Source organism: Mesoplodon densirostris, chromosome 16, assembly GCF_025265405.1.
Source record: "Mesoplodon densirostris isolate mMesDen1 chromosome 16, mMesDen1 primary haplotype, whole genome shotgun sequence".
Taxonomy (NCBI): domain Eukaryota; kingdom Metazoa; phylum Chordata; class Mammalia; order Artiodactyla; family Ziphiidae; genus Mesoplodon; species Mesoplodon densirostris.
Genome location: NC_082676.1, coordinates 5,952,816 through 5,975,887, shown reverse-complemented (window position 1 = coordinate 5,975,887; position 23,072 = coordinate 5,952,816). Strand labels below are relative to the sequence as shown.

The 23,072-nt window shown below is 60.7% G+C and overlaps 1 protein-coding gene across 1 annotated transcript; it reads left to right on the top strand.

Annotated features, from left to right (window-relative positions):
• The first annotated feature begins 7,277 nt into the window (after positions 1–7,277).
• Positions 7,278–22,612, top strand: RBM38 (RNA binding motif protein 38). Its single transcript, XM_060077889.1, has 4 exons — positions 7,278–7,711; positions 8,476–8,599; positions 9,071–9,125; positions 21,307–22,612. The coding sequence occupies exons 1-4, from the start codon at positions 7,475–7,477 to the stop codon at positions 21,608–21,610; spliced, it is 720 nt and encodes a 239-aa protein (XP_059933872.1). The 5' UTR covers positions 7,278–7,474; the 3' UTR covers positions 21,611–22,612.
• Positions 22,613–23,072: the final 460 nt, after the last annotated feature.

Here is a 23,072-nt window from a genome sequence, read left to right as displayed (position 1 = left end):
GGGCCTTGATTGAGATGGGGAAATGATGCTGGATTATCCAGTGGCCCAGTGGAGTTGAAAGAGTCTTTAAAGTGGAAGAGGGGGGTAGAAGGGAGAGAGCGTCAGAGAGATGCTGTGGGAGAGACACGACTCTGAATGTGGAGGAGGAGGCCACGAGCTAGGGGTGCAGGCAGCTTCTAGAAGCCGGAAAAGGCCAGCAAACGGATTCCCTCCTGGAGCCGCCAGAAGGACCACCCCTGCCTACACCTTGACTTAAGCCCCGTGAGACCCGTTCTGGGCTCTGACCTCCAGAACTGTAAGAGAATAGATGTCTGCTGCTTTAAGCCATAAAGTGTGGGCACTCTGTGACAGCAACAACGGGAGCTAATGCACAGGGGTCCTTACCTGGGACCCATAGATCCCATATGTAGAGTTCGGGGTCCGTGAAATGGAAGGGGGAAGTGTTCATCTTCAGCAACCAGAGTCAGACTGAGGCACAAAGGAGCCACGAACTTGGCCGGGGCCCCACCGCCAGCAGCAGCTGTGGCCCAACCACGGAGGCTGTAACGCACCGTGTCTCTGATACCCTGACACAGCCGTCTTGCTCATCAGGCCTTCAAAACTACAGACTCACTAGCTGGATCTTATCGCTTAATGCACTAGTAAAGGAGCACATGCTTGCTTTTAACTGTTTTAATAGCTGTGCTGTAGTATGATTGTTTTCCTAGGCATTTTATTAAGTGTCTAAGACCATCCGTCTGAGGAGGCTCCTTCAGTCTCAGCAGACTGCCCAGGGCTCCGTGGCCTACACAGAGCTGTGGGCCCCTGGGAGGGGACATGACTGGAGGAGGCTGGGCCCTTTGGCTCTGGTTTGGAGAGCAGGGAAGGCATCTTGAACAAAGGGATCTGGGACTCTGCCCCAGGGCACTGGGGAGCCACCAAAGCAGCACACGTGGGAGGGCTGCCAGGGTCCCTGTAAACTGATGCGTGCCTGGTGAAAAAACCAAAACTGCAGGAGTTCGCATTTACCAAGCTCCCATTCAGTATGAGAATGAGCTCAGCACTCTGTGTATGAACTCACTTCAGCCTCACCGAAGCTCTAGGAGGAAGTCACTGTCGTTATGCCCATTTTATAGCTGAGAAAACTGAGGCCCAGAGAGGCGTTGGCTAGCAAGCACGTGATGCGTGCAGCACACAAGTGTGGCCTGCCCTCTGCCCGAAAAGAAGGGGGAGGGACTTCACTACCTGACGGTGATGATCAGAGAGGAGCCCAGGGGTCAGGTTACTCGGAAGCTGAAACAGCAGAGCCCAATCCATGCCCGGCTGGCGCGCAAAAGTCTCTCGCGCTTCCTCTTTTGGTTCGCCGTGTCGGTTGTTTTATTTCAAGGCTCCTCGGGCCTCTGCCGTTTTGGGTGGAGGTGGGTGCAGGTAGCCTGCACGGCCCCAGCTGCAGCCCAGGTCTGGGATGCAGAGGGGGCTGCCCAGGCTTGACTCCACAGGAACACTGCGTCGCCTGCGTCTCTGTTACGATAAACAGGCTTTGGGGATCCCTCCATGTTCCCAGTCTCAGTCTTCTGGAATGCGTTCATTCACGCATTTGTTCCTTCACTCAGCACATCTTTACTGAGCGCTTTCCATTTGCGAGGCCCTGGGTACACGGCAGTGAACAAAGCAGCCAGCAGCCCGTCCTCCCGGAGCTGGCCTCTCATGGGGAGGCGGTCCACACAGAAACAAACAGATGTATAAAGCAGGGTCGGGCAGGGACACGAGCTTTTGAGGGATGCTGGACGAGAGGCCTGGATGGAGTCCGAGTCCCAGGCCCTGGGAGCATCCAGATCAGCGACAGCAGATCCAAACACCAGGCCAGCTGCCTTCCAGGACAGGCTGGGAACTGAGGCTCTGCGTCGTTCCTGGGGCTGCAGCCAGATGCTGCCTCTGAGATGCAGGTGGGGATGGACGGTGGGGTCTCAGCCTGGCTACTCGCTGAGTGAAAGGGTCCAGACTCAGGAGACGGCCAGGAGGGGGGGCAGGGAAGGTGGGCGCGGGTTCCATTCCCAGCGGGGGTTGGGAGGGAAGGATGGGACCGAACAATAAACTGGGGATGTTTTAAGTGAAAGGATACTTAGTTGGACCCCCACTTTCCCAAGCTGAGCAGCTGAAGCCCAGAGAGGTACAGGGGTGCTTCCCAGTCCTGGAATGACCCCGGGGAGTCCCAGGACCGTCACGTGGCTCTGAAGCCCGTTCCAAACCATGAGTTTGACAGCCGTGATTCCACCCGCTCAGGGCTCTGGCTTCCTCTCCCCTCCGGCCGTGCTAGTCTTCTGGGGCTGCTGCAGCATCTGACCATGAACTGGAAGACTTAAGACAACAGAAATTTACTCGCTCACAGCTCTGGAGGCCAGAAGGCCAAAGTCAAGGCGTCGGCAGGGCCGTGCTCCCCGCGAAGGCCCTAAGAGGGAAGACTGTCCCCCGTATGCCTTTCGGTGCTGGCTTCCGGGGTTGCCAGCCATCACGGCGTTCCTCGGCTTGAAGGCGCATCCCTCCAACCTCTGCCTCTGTTGTCACATGGCCTCCTCCTTGTGTGTCTGTGTCTTCACATGGCCTTCTTATAAGGACAAAAGTCATTGGATTAGGCCCTATACTGCTCCAATATGACCTCATCTTAAATGGATGATAGTACAAAAATCCTATTTCCAAGCAAGGTCATATTCACGGGTACCAGAGACTTGAATATATTCTTGGGGGACACAATCCAACCCATAGCGAATGCCCACATCCAGGCACAGTCTCAGAGCAGGGTCCTGAGTCCAGGCTCCCCTCGTGGAGACAGTGACAAAGCCTGTAAGGGGGGACTTCATACTCAGCCATCTCCTGAGTGAGCTGTGTCAGGCGAGGGTAGGCAGTGGGCAGGGGGACGGGGCTTTATCCACTTGCCACATTCAGAGCTGTGAGCCTGGGAAAGTGTCCTCAGGGGAGAAGAGGCAGCCTGTGTGCTGGGCAGCAGCGGACAGACCCTCACCCCGACCAGCCTGGCCTAAATCGTCACTCCTGTGTCTTTCCATTTGGCTTCCCAACCCCCCTTCCCTTCTGCTGGTGATGCAGAGACCGAAGGGGACAGGATGAATGAGTCAATGATTCAAACCTGGCTGTCCTTGAGACACCGATGCTCCCCCTGTCCCCTTCCTGGCTGGGCCCGAGTGCAAGGTGCATGCAGTGAGCCCACCCACCCGGGGGCTGACCAGTGTCCCGCCCGTGTCCTGCTTTGTCCCCTTGTAATGAAGGGCTTGGAACTTTAGAGAGAGGAGCATCGGCCCAAAGGCCCAAAGCACTGGGACCAAGATCAACCTCTGGGCTGACCTCCCAACCCCCCATGTGATGGACACCAAAGGAAGCAGGACAAATGACCCCTGTCCAGCCATGCTGGCCCCTTCAGTAGAAATTATCAAACCGCATCTGCTTCATTTGGGAACGCTTTCGGTTGTCATCATGGAAAACCCAGCTACAGTGGCTTAAACATGTTGGGATCTATTCTTCTTACCCAACAAGGAGCCTGGCTGTTGGCCTTGGTTTAGCCCAAGTTTTGTCAGTTTCAGCACGGCTGACATTTTGGGCTGGATAATTCTTTGTTGTGGGTGCTGTCCTGTGCAGTATAGAATATTTAGCAGCTTCCCTGGCCCCCACATTCTAGATGCCAGTAGCATTCTTCCCTCAAGTTGTGACCACCAAAAATGTCTCCAGACATTTGCCAAATGTCCCCTGGGTTTAGTGGTATTAGGACTGGTGTCTGTGAGTCTCTTGCACTTTGCCTCAAGGTCGTAAGTCAGCTGCCACAGCTCCGAACATCCCAACCATGTTCAGAGCAGAAATAACAATAAGGGGCTGGTACCAGCTACCACTGTTTCTTTGAGCAGAAGGCTGGAAGCCAAACAGATTTCTAATTGGTTCTCACTTCACTCGACCTCTCTGAGGTCTCACCTGCCCAGCCCTCAAAGCAGGGAGACAAGGCCTTCTCTAAAGGCTGTGGGAGGACAAAATGGGATCATGGATTGGCCATTTACTGCTCTGGGTGGCCTTGGGGAAGTCACTCTGAGCTTCAGTTCCCTCCCTCTTAAAACTGGGCTAATAGTAGCTACCTGAGAAAAAAAGGTGTTTTGAGGTTAAATCACCTAATATATATAAGTCACCCAGTTCAGGGCTGGACTCAAAACAGGCACTAAAACAACTGACCTTTATTATTATTAGTGGTGTGGGAGGATTAGCCACTAATTAAAGTGCCCGGCACTCAAAAGTCATTCCGTTAGTGATGGTGGCTGGATCTCCTGTCTCCAAGCTTTTGCATTCTGTTACCTGTGCTGTTCCCTATGCGCCAATGGCTCTGGCTCTCACCACTTGCTCTCACCAATTCCCAGAGGCCTTACCTGACTCTAAAGAACACCTGTCACTTTTCTTTGCTCCCATCTCAGGACCTGCCTGGAAAAATTTAAATGTAAATATAATATTCATTCACTCATTTTCTCTCTATTCCTCCTAGAATGTAAGCTCGTGTGTGTGTGCGTGCGTGTGTGTGTGTGTGTGTGTGTGTATTGGGGGTGGGGTACGTCATTAGTTTCCTACTTGCAGTCTTCCCGGGGTCTAGAACCCTGGCCTGGCACCTAATGGATCATTAATAAGGATGTGTTGGGTGAATAGCTGATTCTCAGGCAGAAGTTGGTGACACGTGGGCACGTGGGGCCATCCGACGGGCGGAGAGATTCGTGACGCAGAAACTTAAGGGCCGGAGAATGAACACGTGAAAAAACCATAGCGGGCGCATCCGCCTTTTAAGACACTGACGCCCCCTGCCCTCTTCCGGGCCGGGCGGGAGCGCGAGATGCACGCAACGCGCCTGCCCATCCCGGGGCGGAGAACGCCCTGCCCGGGTCCTGCGCGTTTCCCTTTTCTGACCCCGTGTCCCCGTCCCGGGCGCCAGCCGCCCGGGTCGAGACCCTTCGGACCACGCAGCGCCAGCACGTGCTCCGCAGACGCTCGCCGGCCGGCGCGCAGCCGCACTCCCCCCGGCGCCCCTCACCGCGCGGCCGCTCCGCCGGGAGGGGCGCGGGTGGGCGGGGCGGGGCCGGTCCGGGCGGCTCTGGGACTTGTAGGCCTGGAGCCTCGCCGCCCGCGCCCCGCCTGCCCCCGCCCCTAGAGGCCCTGTCTGTCACGGAAGGGGAAACTGAGGCCCGGTGATGGGACCCAGTGTGCCCAAGATCGAGCGGCCGCACGGTGGCCGCCTCCCCTGGCCCAACAAGTGGAGGTCACACTTTCGCAAAGTTTTCCAAGGGCGCGCTGAGTGTCCCTTGTCTGGTCGAGAGCTCTCCTCGGCTTCTTCCTTCCATTGTGCATTCACTCAACAAACATTCCCCGGGGGCCCTCTGCTTGCCGGGCCGCACAGCTTGAGCAAACCATCCAAGGGCCCACCTCGCAGGGGAGAGAGACCTTAAACCCGTGAATAGGTAACCAGGGCTTGGGGAGCTGAGTACACTGAAGGAAGAGAAGATCAGAATAAAGGGCGAGCGATGAGGCCCAGCCCCGAGGCAGGAGTGGCCCTGGGGAGTTGGAGGAAACAGGGAGCGACAAGACCAGGGAGGAATGAGGGGAGACTGAAAAGTGTGTCCCCGGAGGACTCGGGGTTCCATTCCCAGCGTGAGGGGGCTGGGGCGGGGGTTTGCGGGGGGGAAGGAAGGGCCAGACCAATGGTTGCCGGGTGGCGTGCGGGGTCAGGGAGTCCAGGGCCTTGAGGCAAAGCTGGTCTGGGCCTGGAATCAAACGCAGCCTGACAGAAGAAGGTGCCTGATAAACACCTGAAAGACTAGGGAACGCTTCACCTGCCTCCCTGTACCCCTCAGTCCGCCAGGAGCTGGGGTCACCAGGAGCGACCCCACTCAGAGCAGTGGTAACTTAAAAAAAAAAGCACAACCTAAAAGTTAAGAATTATGTTTTATTTGGCGGACTTTCTGAGGACTCGAACCCTTGAAGCAGCTCTCAGGGACTGCTCCAAAGAGGTCAGGGAGGAGCCAGGATATAGAGGAGTTTCTGCAACAAAAACCGAAATGTGGGAACATCAAAAGATCACTGTTAATTAAAGAAAAACCAGACATCTCAAGTTAATGAATTTAGTGCTTTTCTATGTATGCGAAGATGCAAGATTCTGGGTTCATTGAAATCATTCCTTTGATGTGCACCTTTAACCATCTAGGGCCAGTATCCTGTTTTTTTCCACCCTGAATCCCCTCAGGGTACACAGTTGGGGGTGGCTGCAGTGGCTGATGGCCGCAACATCCTATGTTTACTGACATGGCAGGTGACATTTTTCGTCCACAGCAGAGTCCCGACTGCACAGGACATCACAATGCTGGTGCCTGGACATGTGGAGGGTTTCAGATCCTCAGGGCCTGGCTCTGCACGGCCATGTGACCCACTGGTGGGGGGGTGCTGGTGCCAGGGCCTCGGGTTCAGTGCTCTTGTCAGACATAAAATTCCTAAGAACTTTGGACAAGGTGCCCTGACAATTCTGTAGCGGGTCCTGCTACAGAGATCCAGGAGTGGGCCTGTTTCTAGGGCTGGAGAAGGGAACAGAGGGAACAGGGCCACCGTCTGCTTGCTTTCCCCCAAGGATGGCCCATAGAGATGGAGGGATCCTTGGCACAGGGATGGACTTTTGAGGAGGCCAGAACTACTGCCCCTGCCCAGTCACCTTCTCACAGGGGCCTCCGGGACCACTCTGGCCACTCCTGGATGGCAGCACCCTGATTCATTTCTTAATGGATAGTACATTGTGTATTTACCTGTTTGTCTTGTTCATAGAAGCTCTGCGGGGTAGAGTGTGTTGCGTGCATTTCTGCATCCCCCACGCCCTGATAAATATTCGTCGAACGAATTACATTTACATATAAAAACAAAGGCTGTTTCACCTTTAATATAAGTTCCTGTACCGTAAGCTGCACTGGGGAAACGATTCAGACTCACTAAACATGGTCTGAATCGTTTACATCTGATTCGCTAGACGGTGCGCTCCTCGAGAGCAGGAGCCAGGAACCCAGTGAGCACGTATTGGTCCCCCCAAAACACCCGGATGCGCCCCCTACCCTCTTGCGCGCCCTGCCCCTGGGCTTCACCGGGGCACGTGGGGCGTGGCGTGGCGGGGCCGGACTACGCTTCCCGGCGGCCCCCGCGCGCCCGGGCGGGGATGAGGGGGCGGGGCCGGATGCCCGGGGCGGGGACTAGGCGGGACGGGGGCGGGGCCGACTACAAAGCCAGGGTGGGCGACGGGGCGCAGAGTTCCCGCAGCGCCGGTAGGAACGCGACGCTGCGCAGTGCTGCGCGTAGAGCGGGAGCGACCCGCGAGTGGACGGGCCCGGCGGCTGGGCCGGCGCCCCTGCTGCCCCGCTCGCTTCCCGCCGCCCCCAATGAGCGCAGCCCCACGCGGCCCGGGTCCGTAGGCGGCGGGGCGCCCCCCATGCTGCTGCAGCCCGCGCCGTGCGCCCCGAGCGCGGGCTTCCCGCGGCCCCCGGCCGCCCTCGGCGCCATGCACGGCTCGCAGAAGGACACCACGTTCACCAAGATATTCGTGGGCGGCCTGCCCTACCACACCACCGACGCCTCTCTCAGGAAGTACTTCGAGGGCTTCGGGGACATCGAGGAGGCAGTGGTCATCACCGACCGCCAGACGGGCAAGTCCCGCGGCTACGGCTTCGTAAGTAGCCCCGCGGCCGGGCGCTCCCCGCCCCGCACTTATCGCGGTCGGGCCGCTGAGTCAGCCGGCGGGCGCACGCCAGCCCCGGGCGCCTCCCGCCGGCTCGGCACCTGCTGCCCCCTCTCGGGCTCCAGCCGGTCCTGCCCCCGCCCCCCAGGCCCGGTCTCCCTGCCCCCTCCCCACGCCCGGTTTAAAGGGAGAGCCGCTGTGTTCAATTAGGACTCCGAAGTTTGTGGAGAGCTTCTCGACACTTCCTGGAGCAACAAGCGAGCGAGAAGCCGGGCTTCAGCCCCGGGCGCTCAGGAGCGCTGAAGCAACCCCCATTTTATTTTCCAGCAGCCCCCTCAGACACCTCACACAACCTAAGTAAAAATCGGCCTGAAGACACCTCTTTTACTCCCTTTCTAACTAGGGGGTCCCCAAACCACTCCCATGAGGAGGTTTGTGGTTCCCACTGGCCGGGACCCCTGCCTCCCTTCGGGGTGGCCGTGTCTTCCCCTGGTGGTTGTTTCCGTCCTTGAGGGCAGCGTTTCCTAGCACTTGAACTCGGGGGGGGGGGGGTGGGGGTGGGGGGGGGGAGGAGCCGGGGCCCAGGGGCAGCTTTGGGAGGGCCCCAGGCTGGGGTCAAAGGGGACTGGGCTGGGCGCCTTGGGTAATGGGCACCCGGGGCGTGGGGAAACGAGGGCCCCGTGCCAGGGCTCTAGAGCCCTCTCTCTGCTCCCCCGCCGGCAAGGGAAGCCCCTGATGCGTCTGTGCTCCTCCAGGTGACCATGGCTGACCGGGCGGCAGCTGAGAGGGCTTGCAAAGACCCTAACCCCAACATTGACGGCCGCAAGGCCAACGTGAACCTGGCCTATCTGGGTGCCAAGCCGCGGAGCCTCCAGACGGGTGAGAGCCCTGTTTTCCTTCTCTGGCACTTCTGGTTTCTATATTCAGCGTTGGTATCTGTCGGGTGGAAAAGGCACCCGCCCGCCCCCCCACACACACACCAGGGGTGGCAGTCGGCTGTCATGTGCTCCCAGAGAGCCATCACGGAGCAGTCGTCTCCCAGCTTGGAAGCTGAACCCCTTCCTCTAGCTGTGTGTGCCGGTGGGACAGGGAGGAGGGCGCGTCACCCAGTTGTCAGCTGTCCTCACCGGAGGGAGGAAGTTGGTCCCTGGGGCTGGAGGTTGGGAGGACAGACTCCCCGAGGCTGCTGCTTCTCGGGCCCCTTGGCCTCCTTCGGCTGGGAGTTTTGGGGTTCATGTGGAGGTGGCCTGGGAGGGGAAAGGAAGCTGATGAACGCTTCGGGCTAGAGGTGGATGGTTGTGAGGTTCTTTCCTGTGTCAGGCCGGGCCCCTAACTGGTCCCTCGTTTTAGGCTTTGCCATCGGCATGCAGCAGCTGCACCCCACCTTGATCCAGCGGACTTACGGGTGAGTGGACAGGGCTGGCTGGGATGGGGGGCGGTAAACAGGCCTTGGAAGCCAGGCCAGGGGGCTGCGAGCTTCCTGGGTCTTTCAGTGCAGGCGCCCATCGGTCTGAGGGAGCTTCTTACCCTGGGACTGCCGACCCCACGGTGGTCGGTTGCGCTGTTTGCAGCCACCTTTCTGTGTCTGAGAACCGACCTCTGCTCCAGCCTTTCAGAAGCGTGATTGTGTTTTGGGAGTGGGAGGGAGACAAGCTGGGAGAAGGCAGGTTGCATTTCTCTGCCCTCCGGAAAAGGCCACCTCACAGAGAGGCGGGGAGCATGGGCTCTGGAGCCTGTGGCCTGGGTTCAGATCCCGGTTTCCCCTTGCTGGGTGCGTGACCTCTGCTCACGCAGACACCAGTGCCTCAGGTTCCTCCCCTGTGCTGTGGGATGGTGACAGCACCTCTGAGTCCTGTGGGTGGAGGCCTGGCATAGACCCCATGCAGGTTAGGTAAGTATGCTGGAAAGGTTAGCCGACTAGGAACCGGGCCAGGCTCTTTGAGGGCGCCCCCCTGACCTGCTCCAGTGCCCGACAGATGGCGGCAGCAGGTCACTGCCAACTGGTCCAGTGTTTGCGAAGCTGCAACAGGTGAGCCGGGATCAGGGCCAGATGTCCCCGCCCGCGTGGGCCCGGCCTGTGGGCTTTTCGTCGGATGTGCTTTAGAGCAGTGTGTCCCAGTCTCCATCCAAAAAGGGCCTTCGTCGTCGTCTTTTTTTTTTTTTTTTTTTTTTTTTAACATCTAATAAGGTCTAGCAGCTGCTTGGGAAAGAACAGAAACTAGGGGCACAAAGGAGCCTGCCGTGCCGGCTGACTTCCCAGCCCTGTGATTGATGTCGGCTGTGTGCCCCAGTGCAGGGAGCGTGCTGATGGGGATGGGGGTTTGTTCTGGGGGGGCACTTACAGAACAGGCAGCACCTTTTAGAATGTTAGAACTTCTTAAGCTATCAGAGACTGAATCCCAGGCCCTGCGTTTTGTGCTGAAAGTTGCAAGTGTGTACGTGTGTGTGTGTGTGTGTGTACCTGCCCCAGAGGCTCGGTTTAAGGGGCCACCTGGCTCACTGGGGCAGCGTGAACCAGGCACTGGAGCAGGTTGGGAGTTGGGCTTGGGTGGACTGGGCAGGTCAACCATGATTCGGGGCTGCTTACCCTGAGAGGCAGCCTCTGTGGCGGCACAGTGGCCCCCACGTGAACTGGAGGAAGTGTGTGAGCCCAGGTCCCGGTCTGTCCTCCTGAGAGGAAGCCTGGAGGGCGGCAGGGAGCAGGGGGTTCTGGTTTCCTTCTCGCCCTGGGATCTGCTTCACCTGTGTCTGCAGCCATCTTGGAAGGTGTTTGGGGACACCCCCGTCTTCCTGCCGTCACCCAGGTTCTTCCTGTTTGGGTTCAGGCCATACGAGGAGGGTGTTCCTCACTTTCCACAGCCCTGGCTCTGTTCCCCAGGGCAGGGGCTGGGCCAGGGGCTGGCACGGAGATCCGGGCGTGGGCCTCGAGCACATGCGGCTCTTTCCTGCCTGAAATGTGACCATAGCTTCCCGCTCGAGCCTGGGCTCCCTTCTGATCTGTGACAGCTGCCCCTGGGACTTGGTGACCGTCAGCACTTGGCCTCTGGAGCCTGCAGACCTGGGTTCAAATCCTGACTTGGTCACTTACCAGTGGGTCCATCTTGGCAAGAGGTGTTCTCTTCCTGAGTCTCTACTTTCCTCATTTGGAAAATGGGAGTAATAACCACCTGGGGCCGTGCTGGCACGTGGGGCCAGGGGCTCCGGCCTGTCTGCATCCTCTCCTGCCCTCACGGCAGCTCTCTAAGGTTGGGACCCATATTACTCTTGCTTCTTAGGTGGGGAGACTGGGGCAAAGAAAGGTTAAAAAGGCGAACAACCTGTCCAGGGTGGCTGAAGTGACCGGATCGGAACCCACGCGGGCTGGCTCTGGAACCCACGCTCTCGACCGCTGCTCTGTGGGGCGGGCGGGTGGGAAGGGTGCTCCGGTGGTTTCCCTGGTGGCCCTCAGAGCACCACCCACGGGAGGGTGGTCAGGCGTCGGTCCCCGAGTTTACTGCCACGTGCTCCCCACTGCGGGCGACAGTGTTTTGTAAGTGAACCTGCTGGCTGGCCATTGAACACCTGTGACAGTGAAGAAGCCTCTGGCCCTATTTGTTGGTTACCAAGGGGGTGGAGACCCAAACAGGGACAAGGATCAGAGGGAGAGTCCAGCTCTGCATTTCCAGCAGCTGGTGGACTGCAGCCTTTCAGAGCCGTGCCGCCTCCCACCAGGCCTTGCTGAGACCCCAGGGGGCAGGAGGGCTGCCGGGCCGGGCTCTTGGGGTCAGCTGTCTCCTCCCAGCGCCCGCCCGCCTGGCTGGAGAGTTGGGCCGTCGGCGTCCCTTTTGATTTTGCAAACAACGGGCCTGGGCCCGGCCGGGCCTGACTCAGCGGTCAGTGGTGTTGGCTCTGGGTTGGCAGCAAGGCCCGGGCAGCCCAGGGTTTGCAAACCCGTTAACCCTTTCCTGCCCGGCGGAACTTTCCCCGACTTTCCGGCCCCGACCGTGTGCCTGGGACAGCTCTAAAGATTCCACAGCTCGCTTTTGGGCAAGGCCACTGCGGAATCCTCATCTGGCTGGGTCGTAAATGTCAGCATGGAAAGATTTGCCAAAGAACTTTTACCCTCTCTGCTTTTTGCTTGGATTCCCTGCCCGCAGTTTTTCTTTTCTTCAAGAACGGGATTTTTCAGGACCTAACGCGACCGGGACACTTCCGTCATGTTAACTACGTGGGGCCGAGGGTTCGAGTTAGGGTTAGGGTTTGGAGAAGGCTTCTTTGGCAGGTGGCAGGTGGCTTGATCCCGGGGGGCGACGGCGGCCATAGACCACCCAGCCGACTGGTCCTTTGCTGATGGCTCGGGACAGTCAGCAGACTGCAGGCACAGGTCCAGGCAGGGTGTTGGGTCTGGCCTGGAAGGGGCCTCCCAGTGTCAGGGCTATCTGTCCAGGCCTGAGCCCGAGGCTTGTAGGAGCTGAGGTTTGTCCCAGGCCTGGCTGCACTGGGAGCCTCTCCTCGGGTTAGTTTTGAAGGGCCAGCTGCTTCTCTGGGCTCATCTCCCCACCCCAGTTTCTTAAGGGTGCCTTGTTGTGGGCTCCACAGCCGTCCACCGCGAGCCGCCCCGCTCAGGGCCGGGTTCGGGCCAGTCCCTAGGTCCCAGATGGCAGGACAGGGTTCCGGGGCTGTTGGGTGTCAGGCAGGCCTCGTGCTGGAGCGAGGCCCCGGGCTCGAGGCCGGCCCAGCCCCTTCTCTCCGGGCTCATCTCCCCGTCTGCGGGGTGGGGACTGTGTCGGTGCCACGTCCCAGGGCCGACTGGGGATGGGACCCTCTCCCTGGCACGTACACACGCCGTTCGGCCTACAGTTTCAGGGCCCCTACACCCTCTTTGTGAAGGGCCCTGGTGCCCAGATGGAGACCCGCTGCCCTTGCTGTGACCAGGCCGTGGGTGTGTGCCTGCCCAGGGGGTCTGAGCAGAGTGTCTGGGTCCCCAGGGCGGGAGAGGGGCCAGAGAGTGACAGGAAGATGTCACGGAGCACAGTGGGCTGGGCAGAAGGCCGAGAGCTGTTCCCAGAATCCTTCCTTCATCCGGTATTTGTTGAGCACCTGCTGGATACTTTGAATAAAAAAGATGTGGTTGGTTCTCCATCTCGCTTTCTGGCGGGGAAGCCAGGCCATTAGACATCCGCGTGGGCACGTGAGGGCCGAGGCGGTGACGGGGACAGCTGAACAGGGCAGCTGGCCGGCGGAGGGCCTCGTGGGCTGGGACAGGCCTGTGTCGAGATTGTAACGGTGGGTGGGTGATTGTGCGTGCGATACAGAATCATGGACTTACACCCGAGGACACCCCCGAACTGGTGGAATCCGAGCAAGGCCCGGAGCCGAGCTCAGAGCGATGTGCCGGTGTGCGCCTCCTGGGTTTGGTAGCGTGTTGGGTTATGAGACGTCACCTCTGGGGACACCACGGGAGGGCCCGTGGGGCCTCTCTCTACTGTGTTTGCGCTTTCCGGAGAGTCTCTCGTGATTTCATGATACGAAGTAAATAAAGCCGGGGGGAGTCGCAGCGCCTTGAACAAGGTGCCCGCGCCTTGGAGGTGTGGCAGGAAGTGAGATCACAGCCGGAGGGTAGGGGGCAGAGAGGAAGCTGGTGCCCTCCCGTGGGGCATCACGTGGCTTGTTTTTACTTTCAGGGTGTCTGGGGTGGCCGTGCCCCTCCCCAGCCCGTCGCTTCCTGTTTGGCCCTCGCTGGAGCGAGGAGTGGGCCGGCGCGTGGCCCTCCCTGGCGGGCGGCCCGCGCACACCTGTTGTTTGTCCCCGTCTGCTGTAACAGACACTGGCTTCAGGGGCGGTTCTCGGGCTCCCGTCCAAGGATGAGCTCTTCGCCGGCCCCAGTGGCCCTGGCGGGAGGGGCCCCCGTACTGAGGCCTCGTCAGGAAGCCTCCGGCCGAAGGGAGCGGCCTGACCACACGCAGGCTGACGTGGGCGTCTCACTCGGCCTCACGGGTGTGTCCCCGAGCAGGGACCCGGGTGGGGGGCTCCCAAGTGTCCCGGGCCGCCCCTTCTCACTGCAGCGGGAGGAGGCTGTGTGAGGAGCCTGGAAGCCCCACGACTCGTCCGTGTGACCCTTTGTTCTCGCGACGAGTTCTTGTCCCTGAGCCTCGGTTTCCCCGTCTGCCATGTGGACGTGATGCATGCCCTGCAGCGTGCTGACGGGGGGCGGGGTGCATCTGGATCATTCTCCTGACCCCTCCCACGTGGCTGAAAGGAGGAAGCTGTGCTGTCATCCAGCCAGTTTGTGGCAGGTTGGGGACTTCGTGGAGACGGAGGGAGCCCTGGCCCTGCTCGTGATTACAGAGCTTCCTTTGGCAGAGCGGTGGCGGCTCGGGTGGTGACAGGCGCTCTGGGGGGAGAGGGGCAGCTGGGCAGGGGAGGCTGGTGTGAGTGGTGGGAGATTGGTGGGGTCGGAGGCCCAGCAGGGTGGCCTCAGCTCACGTCGGGCCTCGGTGGCCCAGGGGAGCATTTGGATTTGCCTGAGTGCCGGGGTGGGGGGGCGCTGTGGGCCCTGAGCACATGAGGGCCGGGTCACTTGCGTCTTATAGCGTCTCTTCAGCTGCTGGGTAGGCCTGAACCACCGAGGCCGGGATTGGGGCGCCACTAGGGGACCTCGCAGTGATCCAGTCCACACGCGAGGCCGTGGTGGCTGCCTGGGAGTCAGGAACTGTGGGATTCTGAGCACATTTAAAGAACGTGTGAAAGAAAGTCCGAGAAGATTCCAGAACTTTGGGCCTGAGCTAATGGCGGGTCAGTTGGCCTTGGCAGTGAGGGGAGGCTGCCGTTTGGGGGAAGAGCGGGCGTCTGGGTTTGGACAGGTTCCGGTGGAGATGCCGGGCCAGGGTCTGCACTGCCCCGCGGGAGACGCATTTTACCTGCTTTGTGGTCTGACGGCCCCAGGGAGCCTGCATGTCCCCCCTCCGGAGAGCCCTGCGAGGCCCCTCCCTGGCCTGAGGATCCTGAGTTGTGCCCCAGCGGCTGCCAGCTTCTCTGACTGATCAGGCCAAACCTCCAGAGAGCAGAGAAAGTGAAATGGGCTCATTTGCCTTTTTTATTTTTATTTTTGGGGGTAGCTGTGCATTCACAAAATGAGTGCTTGGGGCTGCAGCGGATCCTTTTCGCTGAGAGTTTTGCTCTGAGTGTGTGGGCGGCGTGCCCGTCTGTCTCCCAGGCGCCGGCTGCCTCGGTCCCCTCACCTGCCCCGGCGTCCCTGGACGCTCCTGCTCAGACCTCAAGACCTCTGCCTTCAGGGCTCCAGGGGAGGCTCTGTCGGACTCTGTAGTTTACAGAGTCCTCAGTTTACACGTGGGGAAACGCGGCCAGAGAGGGCCGACGGACTTGGACAGGCACAGCCAGGACCCAGACTCGGTTCTCGCCCGCCGCCCTGGTCTCCATCGGCCGAGGCAGCTGGCTGTCTCCTGGCTGTGTGCCGCTCGCCCTGGGTGCGTGGGTCCGGGCAGAGATCTCGGCCATCACCCTTTCAGCAGGGGGTGCTCAGCCTGAGCGTGTGCCCCCCCAGGATGGTCTGGCCTTTTGAACCTGGCCGGCTGCAGCCCTCTTCCCAATCTGGGGGTTTGGGGGTTTGCTTTGCCCAGGCCCTGGGCATCAGGTCAACTGACTTTTAGGTTCTGACCCCAAACCTGACCGTCCTGCTAGCTGGTTTGTTTTTCCCTCCCGGGCCCTGGGCTGCCCTCCATAGGGCTGGGCTGGGAGGGCCTTTGGTCCGTCCTGGCTGGGTGGGGGCTGATCTTGCCCTCCCTCAGGCTTGAGGAGGGGGTCTCTGGGGTGTGGAGAGGGGGCAGTCCCAGCCCCCGGGTCGAGGCCAAGGCTGGCAGGTGAAGAGCCAGAGTTGAACTGAGGCTGCGGGTTCTGCTTCCCCAGGCTCCCCGGCTGTGCCGGCTGGGCTACTTCCTCTGCCTGCCCAGGGCCGTGACTCCCGGCCCAGGAAGTGGCAGCAGCCCCGGAGGGGCCCCTTTGCCACCGGGTGCCCGCAGGGCCCTTGGCATTCGGCAGGGGCTGGCTAGGCGCTTGGGACCCAGCAGTCCAGCCGGGTTCCCGCCCTCGTGGGGCTTGCGTTCTCGTGGGGAAGACAGCGGCACAGAAGGTGGATGACAGGGTGGTCTGGGGTTGTAGGAAGGAAGGAAGGCCGGCGGGGGGGCGTGGTCGGGGAAGGCCTCTGAGGAGGTGAGGTTTGAGCTGTGGGAAGGAGCCTGCCAGCAGCGGGAGCAGCAGGTGCAAAGGCTGTGTCCTCGGAGAAGCATGTGCAGTCTGGGGGACAAAAAGGAGCTCTGGGTGGCCGGAGTGGGGACAGTGGGCTGGAGGTAAGCTGGGGAGGTAGGCTGAGGGAGGCCCTGGGGGTGGGGAGCAGTCAGGGTTTGGCTCTGGGCGAAGGGGAGGCCCCTGTGGGGACGTGCCCGAGTGGCCTGGTCTCCCGGACTGTTTTTAAGACGACCCCTGGCCGCAGGGTAGGGGGCGGTGCAGCAGGCCTGCCAGGTCTGGGTGGATGCAGGCTTGTTGCTGGGGGACCGGGGGGAACGGGGGGAATTGGGGGACCTGGGGTGGGGTGGACGTAGGCAGGGGAGTCCCCGAGGACAGAGCATGCCAGGCCTGTGCCCTTTTCAGAAGCCTGCAGAGCAAGCACGCGGAGGCCGGCGGCACCCTGACCTTTCTGGGGAGTAGGTGGGGTGCTGAGGAACCCTCTGGACGCACACCCTGTTCCCTGGTGCCAGGCGCGTGGGACCTCCCCCGTTGTGGTGTGCAGGCCTGGGAAGGGGGCGCAGGGGCTGTGCTCAGACGGGGCCAGCCGGTGGTTTGGCTGGGGTTTCCTTCTCACCAAAGAGTCCAGTGGGTTCCCGTGGTGGGTGTGTGTGTGTATGCACCAGCTCAGTCCCTTGGTCCCTGCCTGGCCTCTTCCCAGCCCTCTGCATGGGTGTCCGTGGTCATGACAAGGGTATTTGCCTTTTTCTTTGCAGTTTATAGCAGCGTCTCGACCTTGCCATGATGCTGGAGGATTCTTCGTGGTCGGTGGGGGGGGCCCTCTTGTGCGCTGTGGGATGTTGGTAGCGTCCCCAGCCTCCACCCGCTGGCTGCCACCGGCACACCCCCAACCCCCAGTGTGACAATCAGGAATGTCCCAGACACAGCTGAGTGTCCCCTGGGGGCAGAGCTGCTGTGGCTGAGAAATGCTGTTCCGGTGGAGGGTCTCGGTTCTCAAGCCCTGACATCAGCCTCTGCCAGACCCGTTTTACAGATGGGAAAACTGAGACTCACAGAAGCTCTGTAACTTGAGTGCAGAGCTGAGGGCCCCGGTCCCCTTCCTGGGGGCGGGGCGGGGAGCTTCGCAGCTTCCTCTCCCCTTGACTCAGCAGTGCTTAACCCAGTGGCAGAACCCACACCGGCCGTTGTCCCTCTGGCTGTGTGACTGCCAGTCCCTCGGCCTCTCTGAGCCTTGGTTTCCCTCTCTGGGAAATAGGGTAAGAGCAGCACCTATTTTATGGCTGTGAAATGCTTCATAAGTCATCTTGAGCTTTTCACCAACAGAGTGGGGAGTGGGGACAGGGTGCTTGAGGGAAACAGGTGAACAGATACAGACACGCAGTGTCCCCGCAGGCCAGGAAACAAGGGAGTCCCCCTTCCTCTCACGCTGAAGCTTATTCGCCCACACTGTGTCTGAGCGTCCCCCAGCAGGGCAGCTCTGTGGTGGCCAGAGCAGAGCTTAGTCCTGACGACACTGAGTGTCAGAAACCTGGTAAACGTGACAGCTGCCTTGGCTGGCAGCCTTGAGGCAGGTGTGGGCAGAAACCTGTCATTTCAGAGCCCCGGGTGCTTCTGCCGTGGGGACGGTGTGTGCCTGGTCCAGGTAGTGGTTCTGCAGTGCCAGTGTGTGTCCGAATTCCCGGGGGCCTGTCCGATGCAGATTCCCGGACCCCATCTGCCTTGGCAGTCTGCGAGGATCCACATCTTTAGCAAATGCCGTCGAGGCTGTGGTACGTCTGCCCGTGTTGGGAGAAGTTCTGGGCTCAAAGCTTCCAGAGCTTCCCACTAAGGAGTGTTCTAGGGTTCCGGGAGCCGCGTGGGGCTCACGTGGTGGGGGCATCGATGATGCCCAGGACGGCACAGTGGGCGTCGCACCAAGACACGCTCCATCGTGTCTCCACTGGCTCCTTTTCAGAGAGGCATCTGGGTGGCTGGGGCCCCTTGTCTTTCTCGGAGAGGTCTGTGCCCGCCGGCTGTTCGTGAGCACTGCGTGTCCAGCCCCTCCCGTGGCCAGGCCCTGGGCGAGGCACCCCCTGCTCCTGTGAGGTCCGGGGGGGGGGGATGGGCCAGGAACTCGGGCTCTGAGCAGCCGCCCCCTCCTCCGAGAAGCCTCTCCCGACCACTCCCAGCTCTGGTTCGCGGGTTGGTGTGTCTGTGTGCCTCTGGAATCCAAGCACTGAGAGGCCAGGGGCTGGGTCGTCTGTCTGCTCCCCGCTGCATCCTTGCCCAGAGCATGCCCGCGGACACGTGAGAAGGCTGGTTGCAGCTTGGGAGGCCAAGGCGGGATTCGAACCCAGGCCCCCCCTCTGTTCAGGGCTCTTGTTCCCACCAGGGAGGCAGGAGGTGGTGGGCAGTAGAAACTCCTAATAGGGCGGAGAGGGAGAGTGGGTGCCGCGGCCTGGGCCGTGGCGCAGGGTTCCTGGCCAAAGCTGCCTGGCTTCCAGACAAGCAGCGCTGCGTGGCCTTGGCGACCACAGAGGTGCTGCCACCAGGAGGGCAAGGAGGGGGCCCGGTGTAGGAACTCCCTGGCCGGGGGGAGCTGGGACCCCTCCGGGACAGGCCAGGTGTGCCCAGGCTCTCGCCCCCAGGGGTTTGCTGCTGGATCCATGGGGCCGTGGTGCCCATCGCCACCCCAGCTCTTTCCTCGCTGGGTCATTCACCCCTCGCTCAGGGTTTGCCCCTTACATTTGTGCGTTTATTGTGGTAAGGTACACGTAATCTCCAATCTGCTGTTCTAGGGCATGAAATACATTCACAGAGTCGTGCGGCCATCACCACTGTCTGATTCAGAACTTTCTCGGCGCCCGGAAGGAGACCCATAGCACTCACTCCCTCCCCTGCTTTCCGAAGCCCCTGCAGTGTAACCACTTTATTTCTGGGTTTGCTGTTGTGGAGATTTCACGTGAACGGAATCATTCAGTCCGTGGCCTTTTGTGTCTGGCCTCTTTCACTCAGCATCATGTCCTCAAGGTTCATCCACACAGTGGCGTGTGTCAGCGCGTTATTCTTTTTTATGGTGCAATAATACTCCTTGGCGTGGATCCACTGCAATCTGGAAATCCATTCATCAGTGGATGGATGCTTGGACGGATGCTTGGACAGATGCTTGGACGGGTGCTTGGATGGAAGCTTGGATGGATGCTTGGATGGACGCTTGCTTTTCCTTTTCGGCTGTTGCGAGGAGTGCTTCTTATTCCCCTTTGTGCCTGTGAATCCATTTGCCTTTTAGAGATGCTCAGACCCACATGCGACCCTTACGCAGCCTCCTTCCAGGCCTTTTCTTTGCGTTCAAAACATTGCCCCACATAAAGTTGCCCTCGGTCAACTCTTGGACCCGTGAAATTGGCAGTTTCGTACAATGGCACCTCACCCACCCTTAGCGCGGATATAAATACACATCGGATTTGTTTTAGCATGAGCATTATCACCATTCAGTATAAATATCACAGTTTTGCATAAACAGTCTCTCTGCTCTGTGGCTTGGCTTTCTCTCCCGGCAGCGTGGAGGGGAGTGGCTTGGGGCTGAGCATGGACCTCGTCCTGCTGCCGCGTGGGGCGGTCTGGGGGCACTGGACGCTGCTCCGTCCCCGTGGACGACACTCGGGTTTCTCTGCTTTTTCGCTGTTCCCAGGGGTGCCGCCGGGCCCCACTGAGCCCCTGTGCTTGTTCGGGAGGGAGGGCTGCTGGACGCTGAGGGGCCTGGCGGGGGCAGGGAGCCCAGCCTCCAGGGCCCGGCTTCCTGTCCACTTGCTCTCCCAGAGCTGCCCCAGTTTCTGCCCCGGCCAGGCCTGCGGGAGCGCCGGGAGGGAACGTTTCCCTTTTTCTTTCAAAGCAGCTTCTCTTCGGAATGGAAGGGGGGCAGGTCAGGGGTCCGGGGCCTGTCTCACAGGCGTGGAGGGAAGCTGGGGCGGCCCCCAGGTGTGTAACCATGTCAGCCCCATCCTGTGTGACTTGTGCGGGCCTGAGAGGAGGAGGAGGGGCCGATGCTGGAGGCCACGGCGTCGGCCCCGCCGAGGCCGCTGTGTGCCCACCGCTGCCGTGGGGCCCGGCGCTGGCTGCCAGAGCGGGCACCTGCTGGTACTGCCTTCCCGAGCCTCGGTTTCTCCGTCTGCGGCGTGTGGGGTCGCCCCTATGGTGGAGGGCTGCACGCACGGAGCCCGCGGTGGGCAGCCTGCAGGGAGGGACGAGTGCGGGGTGCAGCTCTCAGCTCCCAGGCTGATGCCCGGGGGGCCTTGGGCGAGGCACCTCCAAGACCAGTTTTTCTGTTGTAAAATGAGACGGTTACCTGAAGGCCGACCTGGGGGAAGTTTCAGCGTGTGAGTTACTGCATGTGAGGCATGGCCACCGACCTGCGGGCCTTGTCCCTGAGGCTCTGGCCGTCGTCTGTGCTCGTAGCACCGTCATTGCGGCCACACTTGTACTACATCGTTCACTCAGCAAGTGAGCCCCTGCCTGGGCCAGGGTCTATGTTGTCAGTTCATGGGTGGCTGACGTTGTAGTCAGGGCAGACAGATGTGGGAACCAAGTAAATCGTGCAGGGTGTCGCTGGTGGGGTGGCAGGTGCTGGGAAGATGAACCCAGGGAAGTGGGGGGACAGGACTGGCTTCATGGACATGTGACCTGGGTGATCACACAGGGACCTGTGCTCAGAAGGGCTTGCGCTGGATTTGATGCTGACATTGTTCATCTTTTTTTTTTCTTTCTTTTTTTTGCGGTATGCGGGCCTCTCACTGTTGCGGCCTCTCCCGTTGCGGAGCACAGGCTCCGGACGTGCAGGCTCCGCAGCCATGGCTCACGGGCCCAGCCGCTCCGCGGCATGTGGGGTGTTCCCAGACCAGGGCACGAACCCGTGTCCCCTGCATCGGCAGGCGGACTCTCAACCACTGCGCCACCAGGGAAGCCCTGTTCATCATTTTTAAACTCCCCACCCCTGCCCCCAAATCGTGTCGTGTTGCTCCTGTGGGGGATGGGTGGTGTTTGGGGTGTAGGGTGGGATGGGGGAGGCTGCCTGGAGGGGTTCACCGAGGAGATAGTTGAGTGCAGACTTGAAGAAGGGAGGTGGGAGCCCTGTGGGTCGCTGGGGAAAGTGCTGTGCAGGTTGTGGGCATGGCCAGTGCAAAGGCCCTGTGGTAGGAGCACCATTATTGTTGTAATTGCACCCATTTTACAGATGAGGAAGTAGAGATGCCAGAGGGGGGACACGGCATCACCCGGCTCTTCCGGCACCTCCACTCCACCTGAACCAGCTGTGTTTCCCCTCTCTGTCGCCCGACCCTGACCCTGACCCTCTCTGCTTGGCCCCACAGGCTGACCCCCCACTACATCTACCCACAAGCCATCGTCCAGCCCAGCGTGGTGATCCCGGCGGCCCCAGTCCCGTCACTGTCCTCGCCCTACATTGAGTACACACCGGCCAGCCCGGCCTACGCCCAGTACCCACCGGCCACCTACGACCAGTACCCGTATGCCGCTTCGCCCGCCACAGCCGCCAGCTTTGTGAGCTACGGCTACCCGGCCGCCGTGCCCCAGGCCCTCTCGGCCGCGGCCCCCGCGGGCACTGCCTTCGTGCAGTACCAGCCTCAGCAGCTGCAGCCCGACAGGATGCAGTGAGGGCCGTTTCTGCCCCTGCAACTGCGGCCCCATCACCACGTGCTGGGCGGGTGCCAGCCGAGCCCAGGGGTGCACACCGCACCTGTGCCTCGGGAGACCCTGCGGGACCCCGCCTGCACCCCGGGCGGCCCAGAGACCACTTCTCTTTACACCCAGGACCGTCGCGCCTCGAGGGAGGACTTTGAGAGAAGAGTGACCAAGAGCCATTTGAAGATCAGCCTGAATGTCGCACACGCACTGTCCCCGTCCTCCCGCACCCCTGGAGCCCAGCATCCTGTGGGGCCTTTGGGCCCTCCACAGGCCCCGGTGGCCCCGCTCCGAGAGGCCTCACTCCAGGGCAGCCCAGGATCGCGAAGCGTGTTCCCTGCTGTCGCTCCGTCTGCACAGCTGTGAACCGTGCACGGGGGGATCACCGGCCCCCTGAATTCCCGTTTTCTAAATGCTGGCCCCCGGGCACTCCCCCTCCCCCCGGTCCCCGAACGCCCAGGTGCGGCAGGGCCACCGGTGACCAGCGACGGGGCAGCTGGCCGTGGTCCTTTACGTCGAAGCACTGCGACTTTTTTTTCTTATCGTCATTGTTTTGCTACTAAGGTGATTTCAGAGTTTCAGTCTATTTTTTCAGCAGAGACTCCCACCACCAAGAATCCAAAACCTGTTTTTGACTTTGAAAGACTCGCTTTTGTCGATGGCTCTACAGCCGAGGAGCCAGTGACAGTATTTCTGTGATAAGGTGTCTGCTGGCCCGGGTGCCCGAGCCCCTCAGAGGGTGGGCGTCTCCAGACAGTAAGTTGTCTTAAGCTTGTCCCCCTCCCTACGGCCGTGACGGGGTTGCGGGCTGAGGGGCTGGACCGCAGCGTCCTGGCCGGCAGGGTGGGGGCTCAGAGTGCCCCCCGCTTCCCCCCCGCGGTGTCGCCTGCTGTGTACGTACCAGCCCAAGCAGCTGCGAGATTGAGCTGAGACACATCTGCTTGCCTTGGGGGCTCGGGGACGGGGGAGGTGACAGTTCCCACAGCCCTCGATGGGGCTCCTGGAGGGGGAGGGGAGAGTGAGATGAGGGGGACAGGCCCGAGGGGGTGGGGCGTGCGGGCTGCTCCTGCAGACCTACCTCAGGGAAGTGGGAGGCCTCGGGGCTGCTGCACACGGGCAGGCGCTTCCCTGCACGCCAGGGCAGAGTCAAGGCCCAGAAAGCAAAGTAGCTAAGATTCTAATAATATTTTTATTAGAATGTTCTGATTATAAAAATAAAACTTGTTTTCTTTAAAGAAAAAGTGGGTCTGTAGTTTTTCCCTCGGAGTGGGCGCCTCTGAGCCCCATAGCCACCGGGCTCAGTCTCTGATGTGCTCAGAGCAGGGCCCTGGGGGCAGAGCCTGGTGGAACAGGGGCGGCTCCTTGAAGGCAGGGCACTGCTGGCAGGCCCCGGGCAGGAGCTGCTGAGAAGGCGTAGGAGCAGGTGCCCAGGCCC